Here is a 25,751-nt window from a genome sequence, read left to right on the forward strand (position 1 = left end):
AAGACAAACAATAATTGTGTATGTTAACATTGTTTACTTGACTGAAAAAGAATAATCAAGTGAAAAGCCTTATTGCAAACGTGTATATATAAGACATGGATATAACTATACATGGGTATCAGAATCATGCATTGCATCCTACCCAGGAACAGCGAGTTTCCGTGTGAGTAAATAAGAATATAAAGTGTACGCAGAGCCTCCTGTGGTAAACGTGCAGTCAGAAGGAGTGTGGGAGTGAGTGAGTAGGGTTTCTCGCCTCCTTTAAGAATTGACCACAAACATCACGACGTGGAACACCAGAAATAGTCTTAACACATTTTACCCATGTGGGGAATCGAACCCGGATCTTGAGCGTGACGTGCGAACGGTTTAACCACTGGGTTAACTTACATCCCCCCGTGGGATACAGTATCCCACTTAAAACCTAAATGGTACCCTCAAAGAGGGTTGAAGTATTGTAAAATTATTGTCCGCCTGCGAGGGTACGTAAGTCTCAAGCCATTTAAATTAAATTTAAACTTGACACCTTTTTTAAACGTAGACTATGCGTGCTTTTTCATTTCTGGCTTTCTTGTCTTCTATCACCAATGACTCAAGGGATGAGGTAAATCCAGCTAGGGTCCATGCAGGTAGCCACGGTACTGTAAGTCCCCATGGTCGGTAGTATGGTGATCTACCTTGAGCTATTGGTGATCTATAGCCCGTGTTTTACATTGTATTGTCTTATTGTAAAGATCCTCGGGGACTGTGAAATAACCTGTGTCCTCACATAAAATGCCTGTGACATGTTCACCAGACACATCTACGCCAAAAGCCGGGTTTGCGCATTTATAATTGTGACAGTTGAGAGCAATACTTCAGTCGAACTCTTACACTGACTTGTTGCTTGTTAAACTATTTGGAGGCAGGGTGATGCTACAACTCTCAATTGAAACGCGAGGAACATGGGAATAATCTCTACTGGCAGTCAAATTACTTGCAAAGCTATTCATGGTAATATCAGCAAGTCTAATCTCGAGTTTGCTCATGGCTGTGTCACTAGCTACATCACTTGGGGGCAGAATGCTGCTGTCATCATCCCTTGGAGCGATAGCACCAAATTGAGCAGACATATTACCGTCAAAAGCAGGGTTCCCTAAGCTATGCAAGGTGTGCATGGCAAGCCCATTCTCCACCTGGCTTGTTGCTGTGTCACTAGCTACATCACTAGGGGTCACAAAGCTGCTGTCATTATCCCTTGGAGCGATAGCACCAAATTGAGCAGACATATTACCGTCAAAAGCAGAGTTCTCAAAGCTATGCAAGGTGTGCATGGCAAGCCCATTCTCCACCTGGCTTGTTGCTGTGTCACTAGCTACATCACTTGGGGGCACAAAGCTGCTGCCACAATCCTTTGAAACATAAGCACCAAATTGTGAAGGTTTAGATGTGTCCACAGGCGGTTCCACTTGATCTAGGCTACCCAAGGTTATACCAGCAAACCTTTTCTCCAGCAGGCTTGTAGAAATATCACTTGTTACATCACTTGGAGGTAGCATACTGCCTCCATCTTTCCATGTAGGCTTAGCACCAAATCCAGGAGAAGCAGATGAGTCCTCAGTCGGACCCACATCCCCTAAACTAGCAAAATTGAGATCAGCAAGTCTTTTCTCCACTTCACTTGTAGCAATATCACTTGTTACATCACTTGGGGCCAGAATGCCTCTTACCAGGTCCGTTCGCAAGGTACGACAATCTTGAGTTTTACCGGGTTCATTCAATGCAGAACTGTCAGGTGTGATATCAGCTTGTTGACCTTCGTTGTCTATGTCTGACGCTGATTCTGATTCTGGTGCTGGTGCAAGATAACGTTGACTTTGGCGATATTGGCCGTGTTGAACTGCTCGGAAAGGTTCGGTTTGACGAGGGTCATTGTTGATGAAAGCATTCCCATCAGCCTGTGATACAGAACAAATATTGTCTCCAAGCTCCACACTTCCCGCTTCTTGGATCTGTTCTGAAGCGAACCACTGCGGATTAGTTTTTTCATATTTCTTTGACTTTGTAATTAGCTCTTGAAGTTTATCAAACATATTTTCCAGGGAGGCGCGAACGTTGTTTTCATCTTCCCCACCCTGCATCCCATGGATATGATTTAACAGACGAGGCAGTTGTTCCGGCATTTGATACTCCACTGCAGGATTAATATCCTTAATGAAGAAGTGCTCTTCTGTATAAGAAAAATGGATAAACAGAAATCGCTGAAAATACGCATCATCCGACTTTTGGGCATGTATGTGAGACATGGCTGTGCTGAATACACTCTGTTCTGTTGTGTCTCGGCTTCTTGCTTTATATGTCTCAAATGCAATTCTTGAGTTGATGACAATGATGAAGTCAGATTCATCCATACGATTAAGTACCCATGCTGCAGCATCTTCGTCTTGCAATTTTCCCTTCTCCCACGGTAGGTAGGACACACTGCATCCGCAAGAGTTGTGCAGGAACAGAGCGAATTCCGACACCACTTTCGTGTGGTAGTGGTGATCCTCAGTATTCAGTATTATGACCTTTTTTCCTGAAATTAGTAGTAAGTGTTATTACCTGATTTTGTTTTAAAACTTTGCTTATAAATGCTGAATGTTTCCATGTTTTGGGTCATTTCTCCATTGTATTTATCTTCAATGATCCTCCTGTTTTAAATTTGTTATCAGGAGGTACACAGACAAACATGTGTATCCAAGACTTTTCACAAAAGCCCCACGAAAGACTCAATAATTGTTTAAATGTTAATATAAAGTAATCGAACAAAATGATTTACGTCAATATGTACGTATTCTGCCTTTAAATACAGTTAATACGTTGTGACTACGGCAGCAAATTCATTGTATTGTAACTTCTGTGAAAGTGTTTAAGTATTGAAACATGAACAGACATGGCGTCAGCATGGTTTGTGTGTATCTGTCTTTGGAGGATGTTACCTTGGTTATTATTCGGGTTCTGCCATTGTTCCAGAAAACGTTTCCCGTCTCGAACTGGATGAAAAAATAATGATCATGTTAGAACACGGAACGTTGAAGACCCAGTACAGTTAACAAGTGTCCGCAAAAACAGGGTAACGAGTACAATGTTTTGGAACACGTCTTCTGTATGTTATAATTGATTCATCTTGACGACGTGCTATTTGCTGAATGTTTATATGGTATTGTCATTACCTAAATTGAATTATTTTGAATCAGATCCCTTAAGAATCGGGTTACAATTGGTCATCAGTTACTCATGCTTGCAGTAAGAGGCGAGTACGTGAGGGATGGTCAGGGCCCTTATTCTCGAAACGTTCGTAGCCCTAAGAATTCTTATCTTTGGTCTTAGCCAATGTGTTAAGAATGGACTTAAGAAGTTCGTAGAGCTACAAACGTTTCGAGAATAGCTAGTCAGGTTCTTTGACCAGGTTGGCACATGTCAACGTATCCCAACTGCGTAGATCGATTTCAGTGGTTTCAGTCACTGGATTATCTGGTCTACTTTCAACACCAAACTAACTTACGAATCACATGAGCAAAGCCCCCAAAGAGGAGTACTATGAGTAATGTGTAACTGAGTTTAATGCTTCAGTACCTTAAGAAATATATATATATATATATATATATATATATATATATATATATATATATATATATATATATATATATATATATATATATATATATATATATATTCCCATTCTGTTTGAAAACATTCACTTCAACATTCAACCCACTAATAAGAATATATGCAGTCCAGAGAACCAAGTAAACTCTTCATGTTACATGCATGAAACACATTTTACTTCGAGGTAACGGTATGTTTGGCATATGCACGTCCAGTGTTTGATGGCAATTTATGAACAACAATCACGTTTACTTTAGACCTTCAGTATATTATACAATGTATTGTTGGAAAAAGGAGCGAGTTTTATGCGGCTGTCAGCAATAATCACACGTTGGCGTGACGAGCGAAGACCTGAGCCATTAGGGTATTGTTGGTAGTGGATGGTGTATGAAATAGCCGCAATTGTAGCCGCAAAATGGACATTGTAATAACGAAAGGTTTTACATAACCATTTTGCTATGGGTTATCACCATTGGACAGATGTGCTGCAGTTTCTTTTCAAGAACATGAAAGCGTATCTTTGCGAGTTCGAAAGGAACGTGACTCACCTTTCATGTAACGATTTATCCGAAAGGCAGCCACTATGATCACCATTATGACTCCCATAACAGCACCGAATACAGATCCTACTATGCTGGCAACACGGTCTTCTCCAATAGCGGGAACGGGAACTATTGGGACAATGGTTGAGTTGGTGGTGGCTGCACTTTGGACTACAACAGATTTGAACAACATCATCGTTGGGAGACGGACGCTTTTGACAGATATATTGGATGTCCACCCCACCACCCACCCCTCCACCCCACCCCAAACCGTAAACCGGTTTTTGCCAAGCATTTTCTCATCGATAGATATAACCGAACATATTATTTCACAGAGTTTAACCAGAGGTTATCCCAACACGTCTACAAACTATCTAGGCGATTGCTAGCAAGTTTGTACTGCAAGTAAGTATTGTCAAATTTAAAACGTGTCAAAAAATGTAATATCAAGGTTACACAAACTTATGTCTGTCTATGGCCTCTATTTTCCTCCATAACAAAGCGTAGCCGTACGTTTCTTTCGAGCATAAATGATTTTACGTATTTCACGGATATTTCCTCCCGTGACATAATTATCCAGTCCTTGAACGCCCGCACGGTCAATTTGTCTGTCACTCTTTGGTAAACTTTCTCCTTAAGACATTGACATTGCATTTTTTGCCATGCTGTTTTGAACTTGATAATATTCGGATAATTTGCGAGCAATATCTTAGATACGTTGTATACATGGTTACACGGTCATTTTTTAAAAATAAATTTGGTTTCTCTACCGCTGAGAAAGTATTTGTAAAATAACGGTTCACTTATTTTGGGACACCCGATGGAAGTTTTTGTTGCAATACAAGCGACGTTCCGTTGCAGATCCTAACATCGTTATCAAGCAAATGATACCCATCATAATACACAAGGAGAAATATAAATATATATACGAAGGGTATTTGAGTTTATACAACTAAAGAGGCTGATGTACAGTATGTTGCCGTACTCAGGCTTTTCGTAATTAATATACATGCGCATATTACGGCATACATATATATGCACGCACACATACATACACACACACACACACACACACACACACACACACACACACATATATATATATATACATATATCCTTGTCTTGATAAAGTGTATAATAATCTGAAATGATTAGATAATGATGACGACGTTATGACATCTTAATTGACTACTGCAACTCATAGGCGGGTTCTGAGGGGGTGTAGGGGTGCTTATCACACACACACACACACACACACAGACACACACACAGACACACACACACACACACACACACAACCATTCCTCTTTCTCCTTATGCCGTATCCGTCCCAGCAATTGACAATAACTGTAGAATACATCACCTTCATTACAATCGTTGTGTACGGGTAAGTATGATGTTAATGACACAGAGGATTCGGGGAAGGAGATGTGGTCTTGCTGTAAACTCACCAACAGTAAACACGGTAGTAACCGTGTCGAGACACCCCTGACATATCCGGTTACCATTAGCAACAGAGGCATAACACAAGCACCTGCTGTCATCCATGCTGTAAGGATCTACTGGTTGTATCTGAAATGATAAAGGGGCTTTGCTTTTATTTCTTGGTACTAAGATATTATGCAAATGCATTATATTATTTGTCCTGTCGTGAGTTGTTATTCCTGAATTACAAAGAAATTACAAAAGCAAACAAAATATAAATATCACAATAAAGGACACTAATGACAACATTCATTACCATTTTCGAATGACAGAAGTTGGTTACATATATTTCACTGTCAAACGTTTCTTACATATTCTGACAAACCATCCTTGACCATGTACATCATTGAAATATACGGTCAAATAACAGCTCCAGTGTTATATTTTTTCAAACTAGAAAATTCAGCAAATGATATTCACGCGTACATGCACAGTGTATTCCCCGGCTGAAATATTCATGAAGGAAACAAGAACTGTGGTGCTGTTTTCTGAAGGAGGCTGTAAAACCTGAAATTAAGAAATCTGTGTAAACGCCCACGATCCATGGTCACTTTTGGTAGACAGAGTTAAATGTGGTTCTGACTCACAATATCCTTGAGTCTCATGTCACAATCTCAAACTTATCTCCAATAATTCTAGCATGACCCCGTTTATTGAGTAACTGCGCGTTCTAAATATACCGTATAATATCCCACTACATGTATATAGCGATTCTGAAATGCCGTTACCATTTCCCTCGTTGACAATTCTGTTTTAGAATGTAGCATCGTTGTTTGGTAGTGTTGCTTATGCAAAATACTATGAATTATTCAGAGATGAGAGAGAGAGAGAGGTACAAAGTACACACACAGAAAGAAAGAGAGATAGAGAGAGAGAGAGAGAGAGAGAGAGAGGTACAAGGTACACAGGGAGAGAGAGAGGGTGGGGTGGGGGGTGGGGGGGCAGGGTGCGTGTCTCTTTTTCATTTCCACAAGCATGAGCGTGAGGTGGGACGGTGAGCTGTTGTCTTTGCTGAGTCAATTAAAGTTAGGTTATGCAAAGATGATCTAAACTACCGTATAACTCACCCTGTCCTGACACATGTAATCTGATGTTAACGACACGCGGCAAGAAGCTATGGCATTAAGACTGTCGCCACTTCGAACGAGCATCACAGTGTACTGGCTGAAGTTATATCTGGCAGGTGCTATGCTGAACCTTGCCTCAACAGTTGCAGGTGCAGTGAAGTTCACCTCATCATAGGATATAAATGGCGTCCAGTTACTTGCAGATATTGTTGATCCCTCTGTAACAGACACGAATTGTTACTTATGTCACGTTGTATCTAATTCAAATGTTAACTTAGAACAAAGTTGAAAACTGTTCGAAAAACGTCCATATGTGCTTATTACTTTACCCTGTCTATCCAGAAACTGAATAATAACTGTGAATATGTGGTCCCAGGTATTTGAGCCAAACAGTGGTGTTATTAAAGCATTATCATTATTATTAGTTTGATATGGACACGTAAATTGCTTACTTTGAACCGGCTGCAGTGTAAAGAACTTGGTCAGTCTGACATCTGGTGAGTGACGTGGAAGAGACGTAAAATCCAGCTGATACAGCAAGTGTGAACCACCAGAGAACCCAACCATTTTCTTCTGGAACTTCATCTATAAGACAAGGCACAGATGAACCTGATTCTGGGTGGTGATTACATTTATTTATACAACAGGACTTGAAATTAAGGACAGGTGATAAGATCTTCTCAACCATTTTTTCGCGATAAATATTAATTCATATATAATCTACATAACTAAATCTGGGCAGAGGTGGTCCTTGGGTTTAAAGTAAAGTTACACAAATTGTACTCTTCCTGAGGTGCGTCCAACCCTCTGCTAGGATCGTGGTTGTGTGGCCTTTTATGTGCCAACACTATGGTATTGTATTACGCATGGATTTCATCAATACCCCGTTAGGAGACAGGCATTGACTTCCGATTGAAAAGACAGACGAATGGAGTATTTATTTAAATCGTTTCTGTATAAAGAAAATGAGAACTGAAGTCCTTCTTTTGAGGCCTTACCTCCCCATCGCTTGCCGTGAAGCTTGTGGAGGAAAAATCCAATATTCTGCACAGAAATGTAGAGTTGTTATTTACACTGTCGTACTTCCGTATCTCCAGAAGGAACCCCTTGAGTTTGTCAGCCCTGGAGTCTGAAACACGATGAGAATAGCAATTCTTTTTGCATCAAACAGCTGTGAAGGGTGCAATGCATACTCTTTGTGACTCTTGTATGTCACGTTTACCCGAGAAAAGATCGTCCGCTTAAAGTCATGGAATTGAAACAGCAATATTTTAACTGTTTGAGACAATACGTGTCCTCTATCGTCTAATACAGTGCACACTGATTCCTCGGGGAACATAAATTACACGGCTAAATTCTAAACCAAATACTGAGAGTGAGGAGCCTTACGTGTTGTCTTCACTCTTCACCTTTCACTCGAGCATTCTAAATTTGGAAACCATGCACTTAATACTATTATGTCATTGTGTTGACAACCAGAGGCAAGTTGTAAATCTTTTCGTTTTGTCTGGACATTGTTATTTGTCTGATTTCGGATCCTATCCGCAAAACCTTCTTAACACATCAGTAAATGAATTAAAAATCCGGGCTAGAGTGATTCTAACTACTTCGGAAATCACTTAAAAAGTATCCAGTGTTTCTTAGAAAGCTAGTCCTATAAGGCAAATTCTATACTGAAGATTAGATGGTTCCAGCAGGTCTGAAAAACTGAACTTGTATTTGTTCTCAAAAGGCATCTCAGACTGTGAAAATGACAGTCGGGACATTTTCATCTGTGACGTGAATGGACTGGTTTGCACGACGATTCCTCAAAACCGCTGTCAATCTCGAGCATGATAGTTGATATGGAACACAAACAGAAAATTGAACTTGTATTTGTTCTCAAAAGGCATCATTGAGCACACCATCGTGAAAATAACAATCGGGACATTTCTGTCTGTGACGTTAATGGACTGGTTTCTACGATGATTTCTCAAAACCACTGTTAATCTCGAGTATAATAGTTGACATGGAACACCTCCCAAAGCCCGATATAAGATTGTAGATATATCTATTTATGACAAAATTACCGTTTTTCGCTGTTGTCCATGTTATGATTATCTGGGGACAGCTGTTGTTTTTGGGGTCTCTGATAAGGACTCCCTTCACTGAAAACGACCCTGGAGGAGTTGCCGAAATGTTGCCTTCTAGATGCGGAGGGAGACTGTCGTTGCATCCTGTACAACATTTATTCAAGAGTATGTATCAGAATATCTGAGTATTTTCCGATTTGTAAGAAGCAGTCTCATTGGATAAGAACTAGTTTCTAGTGACGCTTATGTGCCACAGTCTGCTATAAGGATCTTGAATGGTAAAAATCAAACACGTGACCTAAGGAAGCCAATCAAATAACAGCAATGAATAATGTTCTTGTAAACATAGATCGAAAGTTTTGGGTAAAATCATGATATTCTGAACGTGTTACACAACATACCACCACCTATAATACATTACGGACCTTAGTTGATGTATTGTGCTAGGTTATGACCTCTGACAAAAATGCGTTATGCACATTTTTTAGCATTAAACATCGCTTCAAGTTCGAGGTGACGAAGGCCGAGATGTCACTTGAAGTACGGCACACAATCGTTCAAAAAAGATGGAAGTGGTAAGTTATTATGTTCACTTGGCAACCTTTACTAGTACTGTTGTTGATTGTATTCTTTAGCTTATTCACTCTGATTAATTGTCTGCACGAAACATCGTCGCTCTGTTCTTTGACAACGTGATGATATGGACCCGTTTAAGAAGCACGTGTACGAGAAACATACATCATGTTTGTTTGAATCAGCAAAAACTATTGATCGTCGACATGAGAAAGCAGCTTTAAACAAATGCGACGATTTATTATGTATATTTATATTAGTATGTTTAGGATTACGCTTCGTTGGAAATTCTATTATTTCCAATGGGTTTAGTTCTCTCCTCGATTCCATCACATATTCTCAATAGCAGACTAAGGAAATAGCCAGCAAATAGTTAAAAAAGTCATCACTCAGCCACCGACTCGCTCACCGAAATGAAACGGGACAACTAGTATTCAAGGTCGGGTGCATTGTATAATTTGACCCGGCCCCCATGGTCGAAAACTATGAATACACAATGTTTTTCATTGAGTAATTGTGTATTTATCATAAAGAAACTGCCAGCAAACAATCAACGATCTCATTACCACAGCCATCGAAGTGGTAGTCAAGATCACGTTCATTGTGTACCCCTGACAAGTGTACGTTGACACGGCTCCCATGGCCGAAAGATATAATTACAGAACACCTTGCATTCTTTACTTGTGAATTTATCAAATTAAGTATAATACACTTCAAACACGATTAGACATGCGTTGTCATATATTTGTTACTCAAGCCTTCTGGCTCTGAAGACTGTCGTTTCGTCATTCCTTTAGCAATGCTTTTCATTCAGAGATTCGCATTAATAATCAGCTTTGCTATTCAGATTAAGATATAAATCAGAATAAGATTCAGATCATTTCAATTTTGGATTTTGTATTATTTCAATTTACCAATTAAATAACTTAAATAAGCATTGTAATGTTCCGAAATTATGACAGTCAGCTTCACTGTTACATTAGCCATCAATACTAGTTTGTCAGTACTGCATTAGAGCTTGTTGACTCGTCGGGTTTTTTCCTTCTTTCTTAAGAATCAAACACTTAAGACCTGAATGACCTCGGAATTCCACCCCACATCAGACAGACACTAGCACACCACATGATATATACGTGGCCTTGTTGTTCAATGGTCTTCAGGAAATAATGATTTTTTAAGGCAACCAGATTTACGGGATAGTTAATAGGCACTCTTTAAATCGTAGAGACGGACAAAGAGTGGCAGAGCGGCCACAACCAGCATTGTTGTAATGAGTTAACACAAGCCTGACAAATCTGAGTTTGCTGAGAATAAATATATTCGGAGCACAACAAACCCCTAGATGTAGTATTTTACACCAGCTCATCTGTTAAACGTCACCCATGCACAATGCACGTTATTTTGCTGAATGGTTGACTGAATATTCACTTGAATAACAAAGCACATGGCTGCTCTATACACTGTTACAAGGTAAGGCTTATCACAGGGAACTTACGCGCAGTATTCCACATGGTGCAGTCCAGAGGCGATCTCTGCAACACAATGAGGAACAAGGATATAGTTTCATTTTTTGCTTTAAAAACGGCATTGCAAATTCTACGCCTCCGCGAGCCCACGGTCCATAAGTCCATAAGATGCAGTCACGTTAGTGCAACACTGTCGTGTGCTCTTCTTTCCGAACCGATTCGACCCCTTAAGGTTCGGGGTAGAACAGGCCTCCAGCAACCCATGCTTGACATAAGAGGCGACTAACTGGGTCGGGTGGTCAGGCTCGTTGACTTGGTTGACACATGTCATCGGTTCCCAATTGTACAGATCGATGCTCATGTTGTTGGTCACTGGATTGTCTGGTCCAGACCTGATTACGTACAGACCGCTGCCATAGAGCTGCAGTATTGCTGAGTGTGGCGTAAAACTAAACTCACTCAGTCACTCACTTAACAGAGTTACATCTAATGACGGGTTATGAGCGCATTTTTTTAATGTTCAGCTTAAGCCATCAATGACTGTTACAAACACAACGAACAAAAACTATAACATACAAAAAATGTTCTTTTCATCCTTAAATTCAGTTTGATATAGGTAAAGTTTCCATGGGAGATGAAATCCACGATTGTTTTCTTTCTTTCTGTATAATCTCCCAAAATTATGGCAGTCCAACTCGTCATACGATCTGTACATAGCGTAAATAAAGGCACCCACCGGTGTACCCCATACGGCGAGTGGTTCAGGGGGGAAATCTCGGGAGCAGTTCCCACGTACAGCAATGTCACCGGACGAAGTTATAGCAGGTACTGAAATATATCAAAACAAACTTGGCATGGCGTACAGTGAATGCTGGAATCATGGAAACTAGCTTTAAACTGAGCAATAAGTTCACAATCTACTTTTATTGTCAGTTGAAGATTGAAATGGATAGTAATTTGAGTATGATACACATGCACCGATGGGTGGGTGAGTGAGTTTAGTTTTACGCCGCACTCAGCAATATTCCAGCTATATGGCGGCGGTCTGTACAGAATCGAGTCTGTACCATACAATCCAGTGATCAACAACATGAGCACCGATCTGCGCAATTGGGAACCAATGGCATGTCTCAACCAAGTCCGCGAGCCTTACCACCCGATCCCAGGTCTGGAAAGTCTTATTACAAACATAGTTGCCTTTTATGCCAAGCATGGGTTGCTGAAGGCCTATTCTACCCCGGGACCTTCACGGGTATGAACCGACAGAATCTAATGTCCTTACAGCGACTGTTCTGTGTCGTTACCTTGGGAAGAAGAAACAGGCAGTGTTTCTGTGTTTGGGAATTCCGTGCTTGAGGCCAGAACTGTAGAAAAAAATACATGTTAAAATCACGTGCAATGTGTACCGTCTGAGAAACGGACGTTAGCACGACTGCCTAGGCTTATAAGTATACTTGTGTATTCGTAATATTAACCATAATTCACCATAATTCATAACTCACTCCAAATACGATTCGTTCCTATGAGAGTATGGTGTTCTACTTTCAGTTGTTGGCGATCTAAAGCCCGTGTTTTATATTGTATTGTCTGCTTTAATTAAAATATTATACTTTTCATGCTAGCTTTATATTCATATCTGTGGTATTCTAGTATTTTACTGTCAATCGTCGACAGGTTTTACTCTTTCCACTTTTATTGTATAAATTCCTTTCGTTAGGCTATCGCTGAGATATTACCGTTAAATGTGACGTTATATATTTACACATTTATACACTCAAACATGATTCAACATGCGCGTTCATGCATTCTTATCTCAATCGTTAAACCTGCAGTCGACTTAGTGTGCAGACTCTCCCGGTTTTGTTACAAGCCCTCATGTACGGTACACATCCTTGAGAACTGAAAAGAACCCACGAATACGTTGTTAACATGACCAGAAGGTGGCAACATGAATACGCGCCTACACCTAGTTGTGGGTACTGGAGCGGGCTGTAAATTGTGACTATGTATCTCACTCCACACAGCTGTACATGGGTACCTCATAAGGATGGGAAAGTCACAGTAACTCGGGGTGCCTAGTGGATGCAATAATTGTACGCACTCCAGAGAGTATGCATTGATAACACGCTGTGCGGTTTAAGACTGACATCACAATAGTGGAGATAAACAATGCGCCTTTGAGCATACACACACACACACACACACATACCCACACAAACACACACACACATACACACACATACATACATACATACATACATACATACATACATACATACATACATACATACATACATACATACATACATACATACAAATCAGCTCAGCTTTATATATATATATATATATATATATATATATATATATATATATATATATATATATATATATATATATATATATATATATATATATATATATATATATGTGTGTGTGTGTGTGTGTGTGTGTATATATATGTATATATATATGTATATATATGTATATATGTATAACATAATCTTACTGTTTGCAATACTCTTCAATACTCGACAGTCGTACTCATGAGCCTTGCTGGTATCCGATAAAATTCGCAGATGCCTAAAGACATGATTAATGTAATGATTCTTAATGTTACTCTGTTATAATCAGTCTGATTGAATATATAGGATTAAATTCAAAGCATTCCGTACCTTGCAAGGTAGACGTGGATAAAGTCGATGGCGTTGTTGCAGTTGTGCCATTGGTTGTGGAAACTGGAATGACCCAAAATGTGATTGTTGTGAGAGGAAATCTTTCAACATTTTATCAGACCTAGTAATATTGACATGTTCATGCCAGATTAATTAGAATGGTGTGAACTTGAAAGAATTAACACCATGCGAGTACGAATCAATTATCAGCAGATCTTAAAACGGACAGGGTACACCTCTCTGCACATTGATTTGCTTTGGGGGTACCATAGCTTGCCAACACACCGATTTAACTATTTACACAATCAATACTTCAACCCGCCGTTCAAACTTACCATGTATTGCCTTATCACATTTAGTAGAATCAAAAAGTGAAATGACAAAACAGGGCCACGATAACAAAAGTAATACAGGAAGTTAGCATGTGCAAACATGCATTCCTAACCTCGTAGACATATTTGACTACAGTTGTCATTCGTCTTATCGATAGGATCTTAAATCGGCGTGGTATAAAAACATATTGCAAGAAGGTTATAATTTGCAGCATGCATACCTTGTGTCGTTGTCAACGATGACCGGGAGGGGGTAGAGGTAGAGGTAGAGGTAGAGGTAGAGGTGAGATCTGTGGTGAAGCCTGGAATACAAGAACGCCACGAAGTGATTAATCCTGCTTCAAAAACAAATTCCAGAAAAATGAACCCAGGTCTTCACTTATGATATATACTGAACATCAAATGAAACGCAAGTTTAAAAAAATTAATTCTCATAAAGGTAAGAGTTCGCGTTTATGTCTTCCATTTAGAAAAATAAATGAAAAAAAATGGCAAAAAGCAGAGTTGTGTTTCATCTGCTGTTCAATATTGGATTCCTGTGTCATAGTCGATCGTGCCGTGGGTGTCATATCACAGAGCACAGATAGGGCGGGTGGGATTGTCCAGTGTGGTCAACTGAGCCCTTGCCCTTGCCCGAGTTTGTCAAGACAATATTATAGATAACTGCTGAATGCAGCTCAAACATGTGCTCACTAGATAACCGATGACAGGATTGCAAGTTTGGAGTTACTGGATAGTGTGGTCAAGTTGGTTTCTTGCAAGACCACGTGACAGGTATATATCAGTGTTATTGCAAACTGTGGTCAGGTCGTTTTGTTTTTTTGTTTTTTTGTTTTTTTTGTGTGTTTTTTTTGTTGAATTGTTTCTTTATTAATTTCGAACATGTGGTACATCCCAAAAATGCATAATCAGCATAGTTGGTTTTTTTGCAGTACTTTAGTGAGTGAGATTTTTAGCACCACATCGGCCATATTGCAACCATATCCTGACAAGAACAATTTGATTTATATCAATATAACAATTCTGTAATTTTAGCACACAAATATCAGTCGTAGAAGGATAGTAAAATGCCAGATTGTCATAGCTTTCAATTTGAAACTTGTACAGTATCTTAATAATATATCACTATACACAACAAGACAATATGAAAAGGGCTATAGATCACCAGAAACTAAAGGCTGATCAGTATACTCGGGACCATGAAGACTTACAGTACCTTTGCAACCTGCATAGATCCAAGCTGAATCTATACCAACCCTTTAGCGGCTAGCAAGCAGGATCTAGTAAAATTATGACAGCGACGTTTGAACCATTTTGACGCCATACATCAGGCGGTATTACACTAGTGTAATTTTGCCGTAAATGTGTTACACGGTATATCTTGAGGTCGACGTAACTGCAAACTGCATGCTCAATCGGCTGAACACGACAAGAATTATTTTAGAAAAGGCCCGTGGTAACTGCACCTGTTTTAGTAGTTGTTGCTGCCACAGGTAACGTCGTTGTGTTGTTGGTTTCAGTATTGGCAACTGGAATAAATACATATTATCTCATCTTCTTGTTATATGCATTTGAGTGACCGACCTTCATCATTTTGCAAAAGAAGAAGTACACAGAAAGAATCGTCACCCCTGAGTACGCATATTACACAGCGAAAGAAACGCAAGTTTCGAAAACATGAAATCTCAGAAAAGTAAACGTTCTTGATAGTGTCTATTTAAACAAGAAAGAGTTGCGTCTCTTTTGCTGTTCATGAAATGTTTGAAATTTTGACAGTAACGTTTTAGTCGACCAGACATTTGCAATTATCTATATACGCCACTAAACGATTGATAGCGTTTTCCTTGGAACTACATTTATGACAGCAACAATTTAGGAGACACAGTCATTTTTTATCCATGTTCATCCAGACGGTATACATGTAGTCTCACCAACAGTAAGCACAGCTGAAGGTGTATCGAGACACGGCTGACATTGTTTCACGTTATGAGCTGTGGAATGGCACAAACACCTGGCGTCATCTTGCCCATAGGGGTCCAAAGGCTGTATCTGTAAAGAGGCAGTAATTATGTCATCATCGTCCTCATGCTTGTTACAATAACTCTTAACGCTAGTTCTCATCATCGCCTTCGCTCTCGCCATCGTTATTGTCTTGGCTATCTTCATCGTCACCCCCACCGCCACCGCCATCGTCATCGCCCAAGTCATCATTATCGTCTCGTCCTCGTAATCGTCCTCATCACGAGTTGGTTACCCTCCTCCCCGTCTTCCGTCATTCGTCCTCGTCCTTGTCCCCGTCATCAACGATAGCACAATGTCGCCATTGTGCATCATTGACCTCTCAGTACACATTTTGGTAATTGAAACTGAAGTTATACATGAATGTTTTCATACATACATGGATGACGTATTGACCAGCTGCAACATCAGTGAAGGATGCCAAGACTGTGGTCTCATTCTGTGAAATAGGACCAAATTCCTGGAAATGAGATAACAGTATTATATACCAGTGAGACTCAAACTGGCTTGTTTATCCTATAACATCTAGTGTTTCCTCCAGGGCATTGTAGAAGGGTGCAGCGCCCTGCCCTTTTCTTCTGGCGCCCTGCCCTTTTCTTCTGGCACCCTGCCCTTTTTTCTGACACCCTGCCCCATTTTTACTGTGTCCTGTCCGGTACTTGCTAGTTGTGACGAAGCACAGGAACAGAATAAAAGTCAGCAACTGTAACAAGCATCTTATGATGAGCTTAAACACTGACAGCCACAATGACACCGACTTGGAAGCTGTTGTGAAAAGCCTCCTGAGAAAAAAGAAGCAAAGGAGACTGTAGGTTAATAATACATGAGGCTCAATCTGATCATTTTGTTTTGGTTTTTATTGTGGCTTGAGCCCTTTTGAGACTAAGGTGCCCCTGTCTGTAGAAACTTCACCCTGCCCTTTCTGTGGTCTGGTGGAAACACTAACATCAATAATGTGCCAAAGAAAGAACTTTACTGTAAACTTTCTTTGCGCACTATTTGTATAACCCTCCATGTAGGCTTACTTCTTTCTGCTACTGAATGTCTGCTGAAAACCCCCAATTCCTGATTTACTGGAATGATCCTGAAATATGGAGACGGCCTGTTATGTTCATATTTGCTGCATAAAAATCAGTGTGGCAACAACTTCTGTTGATTGACAGGGGAACGAATTCATATTTTAAAATGTCAACTTTCCCGTGGTGTCGAGCATTATTCGAACTGCTTCAGGATGTCAAAGATCGTCACACGATTCCTGTTCAAAATGTGTCCAGTTAAGGATACACGAGTCAAGGCTCAGGAAATCTTCCCAAATCTTTGCGCAGACATGTGAATTATATCTGAACATTTGTAACAAAATGATGTCTGATACAATATATATATCATTTTGACTTTTACGTTAATTTCACATTTTCATTGCTGCTTTCGGGATGGACAGTGCCTTATCATTTTTTCATATGCGTTTATTTATGATAGGTGCCAAAGGTAGGACAGGTCAGGAATCCTTTCTGTAAAGCGATCGCAGCGCTAAGTGGATCGTAACTCCTATACTTTTACATAGTTTTGCGACTGTTGTAGCGCTAACCTTTCGAGAATACCAGACACCATCACAATTTGATAAGGATCCCAAAATGCTCATTACACAGTCAGAATTGTGCAATCATGACTACCGCTGCCAGGAATGGCTGGTGGGTGTCTAAAGCGTTTCCCTTTATTCACGCTGATCCACTGACAGGAATGTATGTAAATCCCAATTCATTCGAAGATTTTTTTTCATATCATGTTTAAAATGAAATATGTGCAATGTCAATATTTGGCTAATTGACTACAATCGTCTTTCATACTTACGATATTTCAGATGTTCATACTGAATTTAGAATTATGTCTTTGACTTTCTCGTTATTTTTGAGTCCTTCGCTAACAGGTTTTGTGTAACGTAACATGATTATGCGGGATTATAACATGTTTTTTCATGAAATTGCCGACATGACTTTAACTCACTCACTCACTCACTGACAGGAGTAATGATGTTGAATGTGCAAATACATTTCGCAAAGGAAATATGACACTGCAAGAGCACAATGTGATAGAGATCAATTGTTTTCTGCTGAAGACATCAATTGTACAAAACACAACGATGATCACAAACTGTGTCAACGAGATACAACACGCAGTCTAAGTACTGTTAGATTTCTTTGTGACACAATCCATAAATCTCATGTCACAATAACGGACCACAGTAACTTGACAGGGCTGACGGTGCTTGAACTGACATTATTGAACGTGAACAGGCCAGTCAAAATGAGGAAGTAAATCTAGTCACGTTAGATGTGTGGTTATTTTCCTCGAGGAAGAACGCTAGAATAACCTTTTGTCACCTCAGAGAGGAGCTTAGTTCTCATGGACATATGATATCTTCTCACTGATTTTAAGGTTGTTAGCTGCACATCACACCTATCAATGTAAATGACCCGTGAAGGTCCCGGGGTAGAATAGGCCTTCAGCAACCCATGCTTGCCATAAAAGGCGACTCAGCTTGTCGTAAGAGGCGACTAACGGGATCGGGTGGTCAGGCTCACTGACTTGGTAGACACTTCTCATCGGTTCCCAATTGCGCAGAACGATGCTCATGATGTTGCTCACTGGGTTGTCTGGTCCAGACTTACCTCCTTACTTACAGACCACCGCCATATGGCTGGAATATTGCTGAGTGCGGCGTAAAGCTAAACTCAATCACTCACACTATAAATGTAAATTTACAAATCGAATACCGCATTTATCCGTATTTCACAAAGAATTGTTTCATTACCGCGGTGTGAAACAAATCAGATATTTTAGCATACCGTGATATGTAAAATACCAGAACATCTGAACCTAGGAGTAAACATTGCAAATGTGAATTCATCTGTTTCTGTGGCGCTATAGTATTGATATATGGTTAATGGTGTATCTGTGAGTTACAAAAATAAAACCAAACAAAAAACAACAAACTCTATTGTGTCTAGCTCTTATTTATACCTATTTGTCATCTTTGAATATTCATAAATATAGAATCACACTGACAAAGATTCTGTAGCTCATCCCATACGTAACTGAAACCGGTTGATATATTGGAACAGAAACAAGAATTGATTATGGTAAGTAGTGTAGTAGTGAGGGTTCTGGGGCCTAAGAGCCTCCAAAAGGCCGCTGCAATCCCCCACAAAAAAACGAAAACAGGTAGATTTTTAAGAAAATCTAGTTACAGACGACAAAGAAAATCTCTTCAAATTCGTCTAGTAGAAGTGTACTCAAATTAGAGATGTTGCAGGTGTATGGATGGGAATAAAATGCCAGGATCCAAGCTATCGTGAGAAGCCTGTGCTGAGATCTGATCGGGAAACGAAGAGGAAATACCACATCTCGCAAGCCAGATATACGAGAACAGATGCTGATATGACCTACTCCCAACAACAAATTGGTATCATCTTCCCTCATCTTAGAACGTAGATAATCTGGATCAAGAATATAACCGGTACCGGTATACACTTCCCGCCTGTGTATATGGAAGTATGTACATGTACTGCCGTAAATGGGCTTATTTAGATAAGTAAGGCTTAAAAGGGAATGGTTAGAAATGGTTTCGGATTATTCCAATTGCATGAAACATTACAAATGGAATTTGACTGACGGTCGGGAGATCACATAAGCATTTCAAGATCACACTTGTAAGTACTGCATGCCTATCAGAGTGGGGTACTCTATTCGAACCAAAACAACTTATATTAGTTTTCACTTTCGTCCTGGTTGCGTTGGCTAGTCCATCGGCAATAGGGTTTCATGTATAAGGCCTGCAACATTTTTCAAACTTTTGATTGTAACGGCGTTCAATCAAGATTTTCCCCAGTGATGTTACAGTACTGTAACTGAGAGCGTTTATAATGCTTCTAATTTGGCATTTGTAGGCGGTATGTGTAGACACAATGAGTGAGTGAGTGAGTTCAGTTTTACACCAAACTCAGCAGTACTCCAGATATATGGTGGCAATCTTTAAACAATCGAATCTTGACCAGACAATTCAGTGAACAACAGCATGATCTTCGATCTACACAATAGAATAATTATGAACCTAATAAATGTGTATTCGGCTCACCAAACAAACAATCAAAACAATCAAAATAAATAAATAAATAAATAAATAAATAAATAAATAAATAAATAAATAAATAAATAAATAAATAAATAAATAAATAAATAAAACGTGTATTTCGAACAACTCACCATGCCTTGACAGACGTAGCTAGAATCAGTCGAGATAATGCACGTCTCCACTGCATTGAGACTGTCATTATTCGACACCAGCATCACTCTGTATTGTCTGAAGCCATATGTCGGAGCGGCTAGGCTGAATCTGACCTCGATAGTTGCAGGTGCAGTGAAGTTCACCTTGTCATAGGATATATACGGAATCCAGTTCCTGGCAGGTATTACTGTTCCGTCTGAAACAAATATATATAAGTACAATTGTCACTTTGTGCCTAGCTCACAGGTTTCATTAATCATTAATACTTGACACGAGACACCTATCATATGAAAGATATAGTAATAGGTTTTGTTAATAGCAACTGTACCAAGTTAATCCACCCCCCTTTCCCCCCCAATATCTTGTCATTGTGACGTATACGTAGCCAAGGTCTGTACACTCCAAACAACCAAGCTACGTGAGATATATGGACAGATATATGACCCTTCCTCGGGCGAAGAAGGGCAAGAAGTGGTCAAGTAACGATGTGTGATACTATAAATAAGAAATTGCCATCCATATACTTGTCGTATATATTCATCAACTTCCAAATGCCTCTCAAGAACCTCTATGTTTTCTTAGTCGCCAGACATGACACAGACGTTCAGAGATAACACTACAGGGTACAATGTTCATCAGGAATATGGGAGAATATGGTCCAGTCATATTAACAGAAACACATCCGAGGTTTATGCCACAAGATCAACGACATCGTCACTGCTAACCGGTGAAGAGCAGGGATTAAATGTTAACGTGAGAAGCACATTTTGTTAAATGACTTCGTCTATAGCGACCTTGGGAATGAATAATACTACCAGGTTTGGCATCTAAATAATTGTGATGCAGTCTCCTTAATAAGGGTCAGTTTATAGACTCAATATCAGGGGTTAAAAAATATGCTGAAAAGCCACTTGCCACAGGGCCATTGACTGCAAGAAAATAACTTGTCCTGACTAATATTCCACTTGCCCTGGTTTTATGACACAATGCGTGATGTAAAAGTGTCCTGGACTGTTTATCGAAGAGTGATAATTTCACACTCTACTTTCATTATGAGCAGATATGAAATTAAATCCAAGATTACTTGCAGTTTGAAACCATAAGTAGAAATTATCTAGTAGTCCACAGACCAGTAAGATACCATTATTTTATTGCCCGAAATGAAAACTGAGTTGTCCCGTGCATCGGGCAATGGGATTTTTGAACCCCTGAATATGATATTGTAGTAGTCCACAAGACCATGTTATACATTCGGAAATGTTATTTGGTCCTTTCGTGAACTCGCTAAGTACTGCCGTTATCAGTTTGTTTCAAGGCATTTTGTAGGCAGAAAATGACAGTACTTTGAAATGGCTGCAGTGTTAAGAACTTGGTCAGTCTAACGTCTGTTGAGTGCCGAGGGAGAGATGATAGACCCAGTTGATGCAGCAGATGGGAACCTCCAGAGATTCCGATCAGTTTCTTCTGGAACGTCAACTGAAACATCCACCAGAAACTGATGTGATACACATAGAAATATTTGACATCTCATAATACATCCAGGTGATCAGATAAAGCTGCAGGGGTTTGTCTGGTACTACTACTAATAATCTCCCCAGGATGACTAGAGAAATAATGTATTTCATAGATACACTGGAGAGAAATGGCCACTTACCTTGGTGCCTGTTGCATTGAAAGCAGAACCCGATAAATCAAATATCCTGCAGATTGTAGGTAAAGTGTTGATCAGGAGATTATGTGTGTGAATATGTAGAAGAAACCCTTCAAGATGGCCAGTTCCAGCATCTGAAAAGAAAGCAAGCAGTCAAGTGAAATCCAGTGTCTTAGTGACGTAAAGGGAGAGACAGAGAGAGATAGAGAGAGAGGGAGAGAGAGAGAGAGAGAGACAGACAGAAACAAAGGGAAAGAGAGACAAGCAGAGACAGAAACAAACGCAGAGAGACAGGGAGAGGGAGGAAGACAAGGACACACTGTGTCTAACGATAGACACAGTGGATGTTCTAGCATTCAGGATAAAATACTTGAAACCTAGCGATTTAATATCAGTTGTGTTTATGACAAGTAACCACCATACCTTCCCAGTCCCATTCGATGGTGATCTGAGGACTGCTGTTGTCGTTGGGATCAGGAATGAGCATGCCGCTCACAGACAAGGACGATGGAGGATCGGCTGGGTCACCCTGGAGATGTTGCGGAAGACTGCTCGTGCAGCCTATGTGAACACAGCAACTAGCTTAATGTTGTTTTATGTCGTGGTTGAAAGTCACTGTCGGTACAGTAAGTGGGTGGCATTCAGAGACTTTCCAGACAATATTTAGCCACAAAGCTGCTTAAACATCACAACTGAATCACACAGAGCATAACCGTGCCGATATTTAAAAAACTGGCCAGCAAACTCGTTGTTGATTACCCCTAGTCCACCATGTGATGTAATTAGTTGATACTGTGGGACAAAGTTAAGTGTATAAGAAATTAAACAATTCGCTAGTGTGAGTTGGTAACAGGGGCCAGAGGAGGTTTATATGGCAGGTTTTGTTATTTCCATTGGTTGTCAGATTAGAGTTGGTCAACTGATGGTGTCCAGTCATCATGCTGTAACTGCCTGGATGTACGTGTCATATAATATTGAAGTTGGTTTTGCTCTTCATGGCATGGCACAGCATGATTATAATAACTTTTCATCGAGTTCTGATTGAGGGAGTTTATTTATACACCACAATATTCCAATATGTGACAGGTCTGTAAATAATCAAATGTAAACCGGACAATCCAGTGATCAGCAGCATGGCATGTGTCAACCAAGTCAGTGAGCATGACGTTAGTCGCGTTTTACAGGCATGTGCTACTGAAGAGCCAGTTCTGAAATAGGTTAATTTTCATATGGGGTTTGAAAGTATGTTGTTGTGACTTGCTTTATATTTCAAAACAGAACATGTTATTGATATATTGATATATTCACCTACAAACAACCCATCGATGTATTAATGTATTCGCGACCCGTGAAGGTCCGGGGTAGAATAGGTCTTAGGCAACCCACGCTTGCCATAAAAGGCGACTATGCTTCTCGTAAGAGGCCAGTAACGGGATTGGGTGGTCAGGCACGCTTACTGGTTGACATCGGTTCCCAATTTCGATGCTCATGATGTTGATCACTGGATTGTCTGGTCCATACTCGATTATTTGCAGACCGCTGTCACATAACTGGAATATTGCTGACTGCAGTGTAAAACTAAACTCACTCACTCGCTCAGTAATGTATATACCTGAAGTGTACTGTTGTTTTCTGGTGGACCTAGATACATTGTTGAAATGTGAATACAGTTAATGAAAATGATGCATTATTCGCTCTTATGGTATAATCAGAAGTAAATCTGGAGCATAATTTATACTGAGACACGGCATATTTATATCCTCGGAATACAGTGTGCTAGACTTACGGTTTGTTCCCAACAGAGTACAGTCCAAAGCCAGTCCCTGCAATTAATTGATATAAAATGCCTGTTCGTCAATGATGTAATAGATTAACATACACTATTGGTAGAAAGACATGCATGCAGTTACATTGGTGTAGTGTATGTATGTATGTATGTATGTATGTATGTATGTATGTATGTATGTATGTATGTATGTATGTATGTATGTATGTATGTATGTATGTATGTATGTATATATGTATGTATGTATGTATGGATGGATGGATGGATGGATGCATTCGTGTATGCATGCATGTGCGTGTGAGAGAGTGTGAGAGAGCGTGAAAGAGAGAACGTGTCTGTCCGCCTGCCTGTTAGCCTGTCTATCTGTGACCTGTTACAAATATATTGAGATGGATTTACATTATAGAACTTCTATGATATGTACTTTTCATACAGTTTGACACATATATTGTATACCAAAATACAGCTCTCAACCAGTAACTTTGATAAGTTACACAAAAACGTCTGGTTTACGCTCTTAAATAAATCTTCAAACCTCCATTCTGAGCTTGTATGAGAACCAACTCAACTGGTCAGGCGTAAACTTACCGTTGGACATGGGCAAGTCCATAACATGTTCCAGACTTGATTACTCTACTGCTTCTATCATACGAGAATCAATACTGTCAATCAGGAAATGTTAGCGTCAAGATATTTTTGCGACTTTCCTAATTCTCAAAACATAGTTTAATTTGACAGCTTACTTGGATCTGAAAGTTTTATCTCAAGTAATTCCAATGTATGCAGTATGCTGCACAATGATTTGTTCTACTCCTCGAATTTCTACCTCTTATACACCAAGTCTGGTATTTTATACCAACGATATAAAACAAAGTTTAACTTACCGGTTTTCCCCACACCACAAACTGCTCTGGGGGTCGCGTCCTTGAACAATTACCATTCACAGAAATTTCATTAAATGTGAACGTATTAGGAATCATGAAAACCACAACACATATCCAAGGAACAATCATGGTTGTGTAAGCCAAGTAACGGAAGGAGTGAGATAAGAGGAAGAGTACCTGAACCCCGATTCAGACAAATGCATATTCAGTTTGATCACTGGGGTGAGGCGGGGTTGTTATGTTACCGCTATACTGTTGTCGGTCTTTGAATAGGTGACTCCTTGTTCCGTTTGCCTTCCTAACTGTTCCTAGTGCACATGTGCAGTCAACCGTCTTCAAACTCTCTTCCCTGTCACAGTAATCCAAAGGGGTATTGATGAATCCCCTCCATAAATTGAGGTGATGCGCAAATACAGTTTAAACTGACTACCCAGCGAGAGAGCAGAATATCCCCTCTTTGTGTTTTGTTGTTTGTGTTAGTACATAACGGAGACCACAATACTTATTCAATCACGCACCCGGGACACAGCTCAATCGCTATTGGCCTTCGTACTACTATCGAATATCTTCCCAAGCTTAACACCAGGTTGTCAGGTTTACGGTTTCATAATATGTCGCGACAGATCACAGTAGCCTACTTTTGTGTCGTTTTAAGATCACAGCTCGGAATGTATTTATAATCGTGTTGTAGTGGTTTCAGTGATATGTCCTTACAGTTTTACCACCTTCTATCACAGATCACTTAATCATATTCTTGACGTGATTATCACAGCTATGTACGTTATACCTCACCTTAAGACGTTCAATAATGTCAAATGTATTTAAAATTAAAAAATCATATATTTGTCATGACTCAACATGTCATTTGTTGTATCGTTTCAGAGTAATATAGAGGATATAGAGTAATAATTCAGAGGAATAGAGATACGTGATGCTTCTGTTAAAGTTTGCCTGTTGTGGCTATACATCTGTCATGGTATGACCAATGTTGCCCTCTACTGTATACGTCACATTTGAGAGGGTGTCTGTTTTGGTATGACCAGTGTTGCCTTGCACTGTATCCGTCACGAATGACAGGGTTTCTGTTTAGGTATGGCCAGTCGGCCTTGCACTGTATACGTCACGTGAGACAGGCCATCTATTTTGCGATGACCAGTGTTGTCTTGTACTGTACACATCACGTGTGACAGGGCTTCTGTTTGGGTATGGCAAGTGTGGCCTTGTACTGTACTGATGATGATTTTTATGGAGAAGCATGTGTCAATTTAGGTTGACTAATGACTAATGAGG

The 25,751-nt window shown here is 39.8% G+C and overlaps 1 protein-coding gene across 1 annotated transcript; it reads right to left on the minus strand.

The window, feature by feature from the left end:
• Positions 1–15: 15 nt before the first annotated feature.
• On the minus strand, positions 16–25,003 carry LOC137269877 (uncharacterized). Its single transcript, XM_067803712.1, has 23 exons — positions 24,462–25,003; positions 23,578–23,614; positions 22,215–22,352; positions 21,795–21,925; positions 21,484–21,616; positions 20,119–20,336; positions 16,238–16,318; positions 15,771–15,888; positions 15,306–15,368; positions 14,061–14,141; positions 13,508–13,570; positions 12,140–12,199; positions 11,572–11,663; positions 10,865–10,901; positions 8,794–8,940; positions 7,723–7,853; positions 7,177–7,309; positions 6,725–6,942; positions 6,084–6,164; positions 5,624–5,744; positions 4,179–4,343; positions 2,961–3,014; positions 16–2,557 (listed from the first exon to the last, which is right to left on the minus strand). Exons 1-23 carry the CDS (start codon positions 24,588–24,590, stop codon positions 870–872), a joined length of 4,119 nt encoding a protein of 1,372 aa, XP_067659813.1. The 5' UTR covers positions 24,591–25,003; the 3' UTR covers positions 16–869.
• Between the last annotated feature and the right edge of the window lie 748 nt (positions 25,004–25,751).

This window comes from Haliotis asinina, unplaced genomic scaffold, assembly GCF_037392515.1.
Source record: "Haliotis asinina isolate JCU_RB_2024 unplaced genomic scaffold, JCU_Hal_asi_v2 scaffold_17, whole genome shotgun sequence".
NCBI classification, from domain to species: domain Eukaryota; kingdom Metazoa; phylum Mollusca; class Gastropoda; order Lepetellida; family Haliotidae; genus Haliotis; species Haliotis asinina.